Raw genomic sequence first — 13,692 nt, forward strand, 5'->3', positions numbered from 1 at the left:
TTTCCAAGTTAAGAAAGGAACAAGCAGTCAGGCACTAAGCAGGCAAAATGCTTAGCTTATATGCTTTTTCAGAACCCAAACATTCATAACTTTAAAATAGAAATGAGAGGTTTATGTGTTTTCCTGGTGTAGAACAAATTGGAATAAATACCATGTGCCCATTCTCCCAGCATCCGGATGCAGGCTGAATCAATATAAAATGAGAAATGCAGTTCATTAAAATGGACAGGAACCTTTTTGTAGACTTCAGTGGTGCTATGTTTGTTTTCATGGTGTTGAGATACTCAGCACTGTATAGGACAAGGCCTTCTCTGTATAGTTAAAAAGGGGGCTTGGATTCCTGAGTAACCACGTAAGCCCTTTACAGTTCAGTAAGTAGGTGGAGTGACTCGTTTTAAGTGGAATGCTCTATAAAGGTCAGGTGAAGAAATTATTGCCTGCAGTTGTATATTTTGTCTATCAAAACAATATTTTGTTTTGATAGACAGGGAATACTATATATTATTGGTATATTGTACTTTGGGTTTTTAGTAGTGAGTACTGGTTAGGAATGGGGCAGAATTCTGCCCTAACTGAAATTCCCATTCACGTTGAGATTTGGGAGGAAGGATTTCAAAAACCAGACCCAGGGGTTCAAACACCTTCTAGAAATTCCATATGAAGCAGGCACAACGCAAGTTAGAAGATGGCATCTGGTCACACTAGTTCCCTACCTTGTATGTCTGGAGGCTTACAATATGGTGGTGGGGGAGGGTGTCATTACTTTCCTTCAAATGGGGCTTATCCATGTTGGCTATCCTTGAGGATGGCTTAAAGGATTGTGCAATCAGTTCCAGATTGCATAATCCAGATCACAGTTTGGACAAAGTGGAATAAGCCCATTCCACACTCTCCAAAGTTTTTCAGAGCAAACCCATGCTGTTCCATCCATCCCTAGGCTTGTTTCTCATTTCATAGTGAAATCCTGTGGGAGGAAATCTCTCCACCCAAAGAAGATGGGTAGATCTATATGCATATGTGCCCTGTGGTGACTGCTTAAAAGCTCACCCTGTGGCAATTTTAACTATGGGAAGCTGGTCATTGTTGCCTGTGGCAATGTGGTGAGGTAAGAGCATTACCGTGCCCTGCAGCTGTGAATCTTTCTCATGGCTGTCTAGGAGCTGTTCAAGTGTTGCTTGTCTTTTTTGCAGGCTATAAGGAAGTCTTTACATATGATGATAGGACGTTTTGAGGAAAGTACTGTTTAAACACATTTTATTGGGTGCTCAGCCTGTTGTGTAGCAGTGACTTGCCAGTGCCACTACTGCCAGGGGCATGAGTTGCTAGTGTGCAGCAAGTACCTGTTCTGGGAGTGGCACATGTATAGGGATCTCCCTGTTGTAGTGTTACCAAGGGCACCTGAGTAAAACCAGCCCTGCATGGTCTGATATGTAAAAAGAATCATGCTTTGCAGGAGGAAGGTTGTGTCATTGTGTGGTGTTCATTGAAGGACGGGCAGAATAAAAAAAGGAATGCCTTTCAAGGTTTGACAAATCCCAGGCGCCAGAGAGCCGTGGCACCTAGCAATTTAACTGTAATGCCTAGGCCAATATTCAGAGGCAGAATTATTTAATAAGATCTTTATTTGTCCAGGCAGCCCTATTTCTGTTCTATGTATGCCACTTCTCAAGAGGATAAAGAGAAGCCCATTTACCTCCCCACTTCACAATGCCTGTCACAAAGTCCAGTAATTTTGTCAAGTGTCCATTGTCTGGCTCCTAAATGTTTGATTCCTAGTTCCAAAGAAAGCTGACTCATAGTTCCAAAGAAAATTTCTCAAAGCCTGATAACCCATAGTAGATATATAGTGTCACTTATCGATTCTGCATCACCAGATGCTTCTGATAGGTTAGAACTACTCTGTTTATGCCATAATAAATCTGTTTCGCTCTAAGGTGCCATAGGTGTGCTCTCAATATTGTAATTCTGTTACTTTTCTCTTGCTCTATTCAAGATCATGTCTTGTTGCGCAGTTCACCCTTTACTTCAGTTTTCCCCTTTATGCCATAGCTGCACAACTTTGGCCCTCCTGCAGATATTGGACTACAACTCTCATCATCCCCAGCCACAGTCACCAGTAGTGAGAGCTGATGGGAACTGTAGTCCAGCAACAGCTGGAGGTCCAAGGTTTGGCAGCCTTGCTGTATGCTGTGCTATCTGCTGTGACTGGCAATCAAGTCACAATCTCTGGCCATCAAGTCAACTTCCTTCTCAAAATTAACTAAATTGAAGATATTTTCCCATATCTTTCTCTTTTTTGTAATGTCAATTGGTCTCCTCCTATCCCATCAACTCTGTGTTCCTTTTTAACTTCATCTTCATTCTGTTGTTTGGGTGCAACTAGACAAGACAACAGAGATCTATGATTGGAAAGTACAGGCAAACCTCTTTACTCATGGATTTGTTATCCGTAGTTTTGCGTATCCGTGGTCGGGAAAATGACACCAACCTCGGCATACATGAAAAAAGAGGGGGGAATGTTGACATCTCACATCCACGGGTCGGAGGTGACCTGAAATGTCCGTGGAGGTCATTTCCGGCCACCATTTTAGGGATTAGAGCCACAAAATGGCTCCCGTAAAAAGAAGATGAAAGAAGCCGTGATTTTTGGCCAATTTTTGGCCATTTGGGGGGCAAATCACAACTTGGGGGAAGCAGCAGAGCAAAATAAGAAGCTCCCCCTGTGAAAATCAGCTGATTTTTGGCTGTTTGGGGGCCATTCCCGGCCACTTTGGCACCTAACCCTTGCGATACCATAGGGTTAAGTGATCCGATATTCACGGTTTCCATATCTGTGATACAGCTGTGGAAAGAAATCCCTGCAAATATCGAGGTCCACCTGTAGCTGTGATAAGGGGACTCCCATATGGGCCAGATTGTGGCACTGCGGAGGAGGGTTAAGCCTGTCTCCAGCACCACTTCCCTGATGAAATTTCCCCCCCAAAATAGTTTTTGCAGGGGAAGCTTTCAGCTGAGGAAAATGGCACAAAAGGAAAGGGTTACCCCCACCCAGCCTACTCCCAGCACTGCAATCCTGATCCAAATTGCCCATTGGCTGCTTTTTAAACAAAAATTTAAAGGAACAGGATATCTAATCACAGATCTCCATCATATTTTCTAGTTTGGCTCTTAGATTCACATCCAACTCTCAACCACACTGGCATCTTGGCAGCACTTTAAACAAAGCAGCATTTGAAATCAACACGGAAACCAATCAAAAGGCAAGGTTTGACCAAAAGAAAATAATTACCATATAGTTGACATTTTGTTTTACCATTCAGTGGAAAATCTTTGATTCTTCCATTTTAAGCAGTATAATATTTACATGTAACTATGGTTACTGTAGTAAACAAATCCATTACACAGATTTTCCACCCTGTGATCAGGAGACATAATCACGGGTCTGAGTCGCATCAAGAGATAGCAAACCTGAAGTGCTGGCTTGGAGTCCAGCATGGTGTCCACTGTGTTGGATGAACTGTGGAAACAGCGGATCTGTAGAAACACTCATTGATTTGTGTTACCAGTAAGTTAGATTTCTCCAAAAAGACTGGTATAGTTTGTGCTTTCATCATCCTTCCTTCTAATCCCGGCTCAAAACTTATCTCTCTTGGGAAGCCTTAGGCTTAATTTCTTAGTCCTCATCTCTGGTGAAAATGAAGCACAGGTACATGTGATACCACTTACTCACATTAATCCCTTGTTGCCTTTGCCTCTCTTTCCTCTCTTGCTTTCTGTTCTCCTTACCTCTCCCTGATGTGGTTCTCTCCACTGTAAAAAATTGTCAGGGAAGAGACCTGTCCTTTTTCTGCTTCTGAAACTCTATAAAGCCATTTCTGGGTCTTTGGGACATTATATTTGCCCCTCTTTAATGAATCTGGTTTTTCTAAAGGTCGGACTGTCCTTTTAAAATAACAACTGAAACCTTTAAGCTGTGGTAGGAACTGCAAGGTCCCATTTCAGGTGCTATGAAAGGATAGCACATTTTTGTTGTATGCCATGAGGAGGAGAATGCTGTTTGGATTATCTGCCTCAAACACCAAAATGATTCGGGCTAGTCTTGAAGAGCTATTTTCCCCTTCCCTAAGCCAAAAACTTATTCTAGCAGCCACCCTGACCACCATCTTCATATGAATAAGGCCCTGGCACTTTCAGAAACACTTCTCAGGAATGCCATGGTACTCCTTTTTATTTTTAACATTTTGCTGTTCAAACTGTCTGTACTGTCAGTAGGATAAATTAGATAGTCTAACAGTGGCTTGAACAGCCTATGGCAAAAGAGCCAAACTAACCTTTGTCCACTATCTTGAGGAAAGATTTGGCTAGCTTTAAAGGTTGATATACTTAGTTCCTCATGAAAAATCTGCACTCAAATGGTTGCTTAGCAAATGTGATTCCTCAAGAATTCCAGATTTAATATAAAATTTCTGCTCAATGAGCCATGTATCCTGCTGAAACGAAACCATATTCCTTATGGGGTATGCGGCACACATACCTGGCTGTGTTCCATAGAAAGGTATATCTGCAAATGAAGCATTCAGATGGAGTCTATTACAAACAGTGGTGGCACCAGAAAAAAATGGAGGTGGGGACACAGAAAGCGTGAGGTACATTTATGGGTGGATGATCTGTGTCCCACATACTGGATTTCTGAAACAAAAATGAGGTGGGTGAGGGGCAAACCACTTTTCTGGGGCACTTGCCTCCCCTTCCCACCCCTGGAGCCCTCCTTGATTACAAAGCAAGAAAATATGACTGGAAATGTATGTCACATAAATGTCATCATGCAGAATCCAGCACAAAGGTAAGCACTTCTAAGCCTTTTAAAGCATGGAGTACATGCTTATGTCTCCCTTGCATTGTAATGAGTAGGACACAAAAATGCTTAACTCTGACTGGATTTTGCCCAAATGCTATTTAAACAGATGTAGTACATGTGGAGTGAATCAGTAGATTATTATTAGTACACATGGAACTAATTGATGAAGGATGGGGGTTTAGCCATAGGTTGAGGTTTTCTCTCCCCTCAACCCCTTCCCTAAGCTTATATTTTAAAACTCTGGTTTGTGATGGCTTTTCTTACAGCTATTCTCTGTGGGCCACTAAAATTACATTCCAATTGAAATCTTCATGAACCAAATACCACTCACCAGATCAGCTCTCCTTTCTGTATATTTCTGTGTGTATCTTTAATCAAGAAGTACAATACCGGGTTCTAGGTTATTGCAGAAAACCTCCCCCTCAAATGTTTTTCATTTTTTCCTCCTAAATTAAAGGTGAGCTATAAGGAAAAATATTCCCACCATTGTTTTAGGACATAACATTTGGTTCCAAGGGATGGTGGTTGAAGCAATTCACATGAACCACATACATATGAAAAGGTTTTATTGGAATGAGACACCTCACAAACTTGCTCAGAAATTATTCTGCAATCTGGATAGCTTCCTGGATAGATCTAATTTACAGTATAATCTTTAAGCACACTGTGTGGATATAATAATAATTATTATTATTTCTATACTGCTTTTCAACAAAAAATGTTCACAAAGTGGTTCACATTGTAAGGACTTTGTTTTAAAAGTAGGTATGTCTCATTCTGCCAAAATATAATCTCAATATGTATTTGTAGGAATTGTTACAGGAGCCATTCTGTGAAGGCAAAATATTACAGTTAATCTGACACAGTGAAGTGTGTTAAGCACTTGTGATGCATGCAATATGAAAAATGTTTGCCCCAACCTCTAAATCAAATTCTGTGGTTGATTCTCCCCAAGCCATTTGGGACTCCCATGTACTGTATGCATTAGAAAAATTGTCTAGAGCCCAGGAGCCAAATATATGGGAATTACTGCATATGTCTGGACTCCCTGGGGTCCCCCCTCCCCAGTCAGGAAATAAGGAGTTTGTTTCTGAACTGTGCAATGCAAAATCATGTAGCCTTTATGTAGCCTTCCAAACATACAGTTTACTGTATATAGCTTTATTTGCCTTCACATATTTACATCATTTTGCAACTCTGTCTTCAACAGCGGGTTCTCCAACTTTCCTATTTTTGCCACTGTTTGTATAAGGTATGAGGAATTTAAAGATAAGGTCTGAATAGCAAAAATTACATGTAAAGAGTACTTTAATGTTAACTGCAACAATCCTCCCCAGGCAAAATAGAGTGCAACCTTTCTATTAGTTAAGATTGACTCTAAATTGTACCGGAAACCTGGGAATATTTGTCTACAAATATTTTAATATGTTTTGATTGGAGTTATCGTTTCAAGATTTTCAAGATTGGCCTTTTCTGACCTATGTAAACAGTACAGATCTGATGCCATTGTTCATTTAGAAGAACTTCTAGGATTCATATTTTCAGGCATATCTATATTAATCTGAAAATGGATTAGGCATTGTTCTGTTTCTCCAGGGGATCCTGGGAACTGTAATTCTGTGAGGGGCACATTCTGTGGTTTTGTCACAGAACTGTTGCATTTCAAGGCATTTGTTCATAGATTATGTGTGTTCAAACTACTTCTACCACATCTTCGAGTGTCTGTATCCTCACTCTGATAGTTATCATCTATTTAAACAAACTCTAGTCCCCAGAATTTTTTGTGGGAAACCATTTAAACTGGGTTAAAACAGGTATAACTTGATAGCATAGTTCTGTAGCCTCAGATGTTGTTCAGCTTTGCAAGCCAGTTTGGAGTTCCGTGGGAGAAGCTTGAGGAGCGCCAAATTGTTTCTTTACAACTTGACACTTCTTAATGTCTGTGTCTCCAGAGGAAATGATACTTCTTCTGCCTGTGCTGGCCATACCCTGAGTATCAAAAACAAAACATCTGAAAATACCTTTTCTCCTCTCCTCTCAGCCATTAATAGCAACAGTGCTGCTGGTGATTGGTGTGCAGCAGCTCTGGAAGGGCAGAAGCTGTTTCCTCCAGAAGCCTTCGTCCTAATAGGGGAGTCTCTCTTTAGGGTTCTGAACTCTCAGATAGAATGATAGCTGGCAGGTATGAATGATGCAAGGTAGATACTGGTCTTAAGTCAGTGAGGCTGTTCACATGAGCATCCCTACCCAGGCTTGCGTAGCCCTGCTGGGGTACTGGAATATGGCTGCTCATGTAAAATGCCAGGATCCTGGCTGATCCTAGTGCTTCCCCACTGGGTTGCCCAGGGTTTTTACCCAGGCTTTTACCTGGGTAGAAGGGTGTGAGTACGCCCTTCTACCCAGGTGTCGAGTGTCAGCTCAGGCTGCAGGCAGCCTGAACAGACACAAAGCCGGGCAGTTGGGAGGGAATCCCTAAATGCACTGCACTCCTTGTGCAGTGCCTTTAGGGATATCTGGAGGCTGGGCTGTGCTCTCCCGGCCTCCAGTATGTCGTGCTACCGAGAGCAGCATGGCTTGTGTCGGGGCGTGAGCCGTGTGTCCCACAGACAGATCCAGATCATTTGTGGGGAAGGTAAGGGCACTCTTGCTTTTCCTCTGTGCATTCCCTACCCTGCTAAAAGGGTCCTGAGGATGACCTTAGTATGTTGCTACACATGTTCCTCCTATTCCTGAAGATGTGGTGTTGTAGGTTGTGAAACCATTTGCTTTGTTTCTGTAAATTTAAATTACTGTGGAGCAGTTGCAGCCAAAGGGGAAAATTGCTTTTCTGAATGGATTCCCTTCAGCTCCTTAGCCTTTTAATGCCTTGCTGCATTTTATGGGAGGTGCTGTAGAGTTACATAAATACCTTTTAAGGAAAGTGAGTAAGTGTGATTTTCATAATAAGGTTTAGCATAGCAAATGATTGCACTGCCAATAGTTCTTTATTATTATGTTACATAGTCTCTCTCACCTCTATTATGCTCTGGATTTTCTCACTCAATCTGCCTATATTTCTTTGCAGTGTTGCACACCCAGGGCCCCATTGATGGCAGCCTGTATGCTAAGGTGAGGAAGAAAAGCTCCTCTGATACTAGCATCCCCAGCGGAGCCCAAGGTGCTGTGACTAGTAGCCCAGACCACAGTGATCATACCCTGTCTGTTAGCAGTGACTCAGGACACTCTACTACTTCAATAAGGACAGACAAGACTGAAGAGCGTCCCCCTGCAGGAACCAAGAGAGTCTTGAGCCTCCAAGAGAAGGAAGAGCTGGACCAGTTGCTTAGTGGCTTTGGCCTAGAGAACTCGATCAGTCCACTCAAGGATATGACCGATGCCCAAAGCAAGTACAGTGGGACTCGCCACATAGTTCCAGCCCAAGTTCACGTGAATGGAGATGCCAAGCATAAGGACAGGGAAACGGATATTCTGGATGATGAGATGCCCAACCATGATCTACACAGTGTGGATAGCATTGGGACTTTGTCATCTTCTGAAGGGCAGCATTGCAACCACCTTGGGAACTTCAACTGCCATAAGAGCAGTCAGAATTCCCTCCTGTCGGATGGCTTTGGGAGTAATACTGGGGAGGAGCACCATAGCACTCTGGCCCCAGATCTAGGGATTGGAGTCGACCCCATGTATGAGAGATCTTTTGGAAGTACTGAGCCAAAGCAATCTCAGCAACTTACAAGGAATCCTCCTGTTTCCACCCAGGCTCAGCCCTACAGCCCCAGTAGCTATTCAACCCAGACCTGGGTGCGCCAACAGCAAATGGTCATTGCTCACCAGTACATCTATTCTCCAGAGAATGAAGTAAGGCTTGGTGTTCAGAGTCCAGTTGAGAACCTGCAGAGCCCAGCAAGAATTCCAGATACCCCCACCCGTGGATCAAGCAGCAGAGATGCTGTACAGAGGGGGCTGGGAAGTGTACCCCTTTCTAACAACATTGCAGAAGCCCCGGGCCCTGAAGTTTTTAAATCAAGATTAGTCTCTGAGAAGGGTGCAAATGATCTTGATCTGAGATTGAATCCAGGAAGCCATGCAGGGGGCTTGCCGTCCTCCCCCACTCTGGATATTGATCAGTCGATTGAGCAGCTGAATAGGTTAATTTTGGAACTGGATCCGACGTTTGAGCCTATTCCTACCCGTATCAATGCCACCAGTGCTGGAGACACGAGTCAGCTGAATGGCTTTGCCAGCCCTGAAATAGACATGGGAGGACATGGAATGAGCCCCAGATTCCATGGGAAAACGGAGGTCATCGACAAAAATCTGCCCCAGCAGGGTGAGTTGTTTTTAATAATGCATGAATGAAATGTATGCGTGCCCCCCCCCAGCAATTGAAGAACTTCATTTGATATTTCACAGTACGAATCTGTTAAAAGGTTGTCACTGAGAAATGGACTATGTGTGGGTGCCTCCTTTCAGAGGTCTTTGGAATGCTGGTACAGAATTGAATAATGGTTCATCTTCTAAAATAATTGACTTCCTCTGCTCTACGTAGCGAGTAATTTCAGTCCAGCAAGCTGTGCGTCTCATATTAAATGTATTAACCTGTATAGATAATCAACTCCAGGGATACTGGCTGACCAGTCAGATATGTCTCCTTAGCATTTCACTCCCTCACTCTACTGCTGTTGCTGCCAGGTCCTCCCCTAAGAGAGGGTTGATCTGTGTGAGAAGGGTGGGTGGGGGTTGATTTTCAAGCAGGGAAGAATTACAGCTGGAGTGGTCACAATATATATCTGAGTTCTGGGAATCAGGCTGGGAGAACTGGTACATGAGGTGTGAGTGAGCTCAGACAATAGCTTCCTAGAGCTGTGAAGATGACAATATCACTGTGATCAGCCTGGGTGCAGTTGTAACTTTGGCATGCTACAGTAACTATAGTCTGATTCCCGTTCTTATCTGGCAGGACTATTCTGTTCCCATTGTGAAGGAGCAGGAGATTGTGAGGCTCTCCACACGAGCAGTGTGGAGAGCCAGATGGGGTGTTTGGTGAGGAGACCGGGCTGCTCTCCCAGCACACGAACATTCAGGCCTCCCTGGGCAGCTGGATCGGCTGCCCACACGATTACCAGCTCCATCATGGAGCCGGTAGGGGTGGCAGGGATCAAGGGTCACCTGGTCCCTGGAAGCGCCAGAATGCATGCTGGGGAGCCCCCTGACATTGGGAGGCTTTCTGTAGCCTCCCAGTCGGGGGTCTCCTCATGAGTCACTGCAGAGCCATGCCATGGTGATTCACAATGGGGGGCGGGGGGCGGCAACTAGACGGATTAGCCTCCCTTTGCCCGGTTTCTTCCGTCCGTGTGAATAGCCTCTGTGTGTGATGCAAACATTTCATGCAGTCACAAGTTATGTTATTGTTTCCCCCAAGCTCAAAATAGTGTGGGAGATTGTGCAAGTAATGTTCTGTTATTTCTGTGGTGGAGCAAGCACACATGTCTGCTCCTGCATCATGGGGGAAAGACCAGCTGATGGGGGAAGGATGTGAACTGGCCCTGTGAGGTTAGAGCTGCTTAGAATAAATCATAATTGTTCACTAACATTCCAAAGATCTTCCCATGTAACCCCAAATTGCTGATTGGTGTCGTTTTTCAAAAGGGAAATCCATGTTCTCTAAATTATAGGGTAAAAGTGGCTGGGTTGGCATCACTAACTTAGTTTATGTTCTCTTTCTTTACTCAAAACAGAACTGAAATCACTCTGTTGCACGTTGCTGATGGTTTGTGTTCCTGTAGTTGACATTATTATTTAACCTTTAGGGTGTTGTTATAACAATTCCTGAGCTTTTGAGGATCAGAGCAGAACACTTGCAAATGTGTTTTGACTGTTGTTGTGACTTGGACAGGGCATCCATAAGAAGAGTTAGCAGGTGAGGAAACCCTGAAGGCACAAGTGTCTAAAAATGTTGGCGTACTCTGCTATTATCCCCTTGGCACATTGGAATAGCAACACCATGAGAGGAAGCCCATTGGATATGCTGTTATAGTTTTAGTTGCAGAGCACTTTGTTTCCGGCATTGGTTCTGCTGTTCTGGCTATCCTAGCATCACTGAGGAATATCTCTCTCTCTCCCTCTCCCCTTTCTCTTTCAAAATATCCACATCTTGATATCTGCATAAAAGTAATTTTAAGCACACTTAAGAGGCAGTGGAGAACACTTGGGATAACTAACTCAGAAGAGCGGACAAGGGTCAGTTGGGTGACTATCTTAATGGGATGCCATGCTTGAAATTCTGATCCAAGATAGGACAGGCTATAAATGAAAATCAACAGTTCTACTTGACTCCATATGAAAGGCTGGCAGAGTTCCCAGCCCTCTGCTAGAACTGGGACACCCAGTCAAAGATCCAGGCAAGAAGGGACAGACAGAGGTTGCAGCTGGCAAAGCAAAAAGTGCTGTTCTGCCACAGCCTGCCAGTGCCCTGAAGAAAGGGAGGATGAAGCAGCCCTGCCCATTACAGAACTCCTCCCCACACAGCAGACATGTTTTGCAGCCCAGGGCCATGCATGCTTGTTTACACAGCCTGGTGTGGCAATTCGGCACTCCTCTTCTTAAGGGAATCTAATGCTCCGGCACAGAGAGATAAGACACTTTCATTCCCGTTCAAATCAAGCCTCAAGTATGTATGAATTGAACCCTTTGAATTAACCACCTTCTCAATGGAAGAAAAATGTTGGGCAGGCATGGACCTTAGTTCAGTGATAGAGCATCTGCTCTGCATGCAGAAGGTCCCAGATTCATTCCTTGGTGTCTCTAGGTGGGGCTGGGTGAGACCCCGGCCTGAAACCATGGAGATTCACTGCCAGTCAGTGCAGACCTGAGCTCGATAGTCTGACTTGATGTTATGCTGCTTCATATTCGTATTTGTATTCATATGTTCCTTACCTAAGTGATGTGTAAATTTCCTCCAGTAGTTTGTTTAGTGAATAGCATGGACATCTGCAGAGGGGGCAAGGGAAATAGTCCCCCTACCCTCCAATGCATAGCTGGATTTATATGGAGCAGTTTACATATTTATGTGTATACTAGTAGTTTTAAGCCCGTTTAAATAACGGGCGCTAGGACCTTTTTGTTGTTGTTGTTGTCCTTTATTCCTGGAGATGTTGTTTCCTTCCCGCCTCTCGCCCTCCCAGCTTCCCAAAATCTCCTTCCCCGCTCCCCCCCACTGATTAAGGGCCAAAATGGCCCATGAGAAGGCCGCCCCCGCCTATCGCCACCCAGCTGCCGGAGCCCACCTTACCTGCTCCAGCCCGCGACAGTCGGGTGAATCAAAAACATAATTCGCACAGAGGAAGTGAGGAGCTCACGAACAGAGCTCCTCTCTGTGCTTAGCTGCCCATACTGTTGCAATGGACGTTTTCCGGCGCTAGTGAGTGCTCCGGGCCCACCCCCACTCCCTCTTGCCCTCCCCCCTGCCCAGAAGACTTGTGCTCCACCCACCACTCACCCAGCAACTTTATTTAGTGGTCGAAAGTGGGCCGCCTCCATGGCCACGCCGCCGGTCCGAACCGGGCCGCCCCCGGCTCACATTCCCGGCCGGTCTCTCCGGCCAGGCAAGGGCCCCAAATTGTCCTCGCCACCGGGCTTTGGCGGCGCCGCCAGGCCTCGGCGGCAGCTCCGCCACCACCTCGGCTGGCTTCCCTTGCTGCCTCTTCCCCCTGCCCGGCTTCCTCTGGCCCCCCGCGCTGCATCCTCTGGCCGCCGCCGCCTCGGCCAGCTTACCCCGCTGCCTCTTTCCTTGTTTCCCGGCTTCTTCTGGGCGGCCCTTTCTGGCCGCCCAAGATGTCCGCCGGGTGCTGGCGGTCGTGCCTCCCTGGCCTGTTCTGGGCATGCGCTCCGCGCATGCCCAGAACCGTCAAGGGAGGCACGAACACACGCTTGGTGTCCGTCCACGGACGGACACCAAGCGTTTTATTAGAGAGGATTCCTATGTATAACACACACACACCCTGGAAAAATCCCTGCTGGCACCCATACTTGAGGCTGTTATCAGAACAGTAGGAAAGGTGGGCAGGGTTTAACCCTTTCCTGACCACCTTTCCCACCAGCACCTCTCTTTAAAAAAAATAAAAAATCATGACCAGCTGATTTTCTATCTGCCAAGGAAAGGATACAGAGCACTGTTCACATTTTTTTTAATGTCCACTCAATTAATTTTAGATCCCGCTCAGATTGAATCAGAAAGGCTCCACTCTGAATGCACATGCACATTCATTGCCTTGATACTGCCACCCAGAACAAAACTCATTTTGCACGCAGATGAAGAAACTTAGAGAAATCACTGATACAGACCCTTGTATAGTTTCCCCTTGTGGGGAAAACAAGTAGTTTTAGCAGGGAAAGGGTTAAGCACACGCACAACCTCCTGCTGTGCTCCCAGTTGCAGCCTCCTATTTATTGATATAAAAAAGAACAACACTGAGGGAAAGTTGCAAAGAACTCCAAATAACTTATAGTTTGGCCTTCGGTTGTGGGCCAAGATCCAAGCAGTGTCCACACTAAAATGTTTTGCCAAATGCAGATTGTGTGATTTTAAAAGCTTTCTGAAATTGGACATTGAAATGTATATACTTTGTGGCTTTCCATACATATGGCTTTTATATATATGGCTTTCTATACATACTTGAAAACAGAGTTGGTGATAATGCTGATTTATACAACAAATAATTTTCATTACAAGATGCCATAGGTAGCTCCTTGTAATCCACATTCCTATATGCATTTTGAGCAAGAAAACGTTAATAATTGAGATTTGGAATTATAACACCTCCATACCTGGTTTATGT

At 44.7% G+C, this 13,692-nt stretch overlaps 1 protein-coding gene across 9 annotated transcripts in view; it reads left to right on the top strand.

Moving 5' to 3' along the window:
- Positions 1–13,692, top strand: part of TNS3 (tensin 3) — a 420,724-nt gene that overhangs the window by 300,370 nt on the left and 106,662 nt on the right. For all 9 annotated transcript variants that reach the window (XM_053262003.1, XM_053262000.1, XM_053262001.1 and 6 more), the window contains one exon: positions 7,923–9,185. In XM_053262003.1, the coding sequence (XP_053117978.1) occupies positions 7,923–9,185 (1,263 nt within the window). The remainder of the gene's footprint in view (positions 1–7,922; positions 9,186–13,692) is intronic.

Source organism: Hemicordylus capensis, chromosome 6, assembly GCF_027244095.1.
Source record: "Hemicordylus capensis ecotype Gifberg chromosome 6, rHemCap1.1.pri, whole genome shotgun sequence".
Lineage (NCBI taxonomy): Eukaryota > Metazoa > Chordata > Lepidosauria > Squamata > Cordylidae > Hemicordylus > Hemicordylus capensis.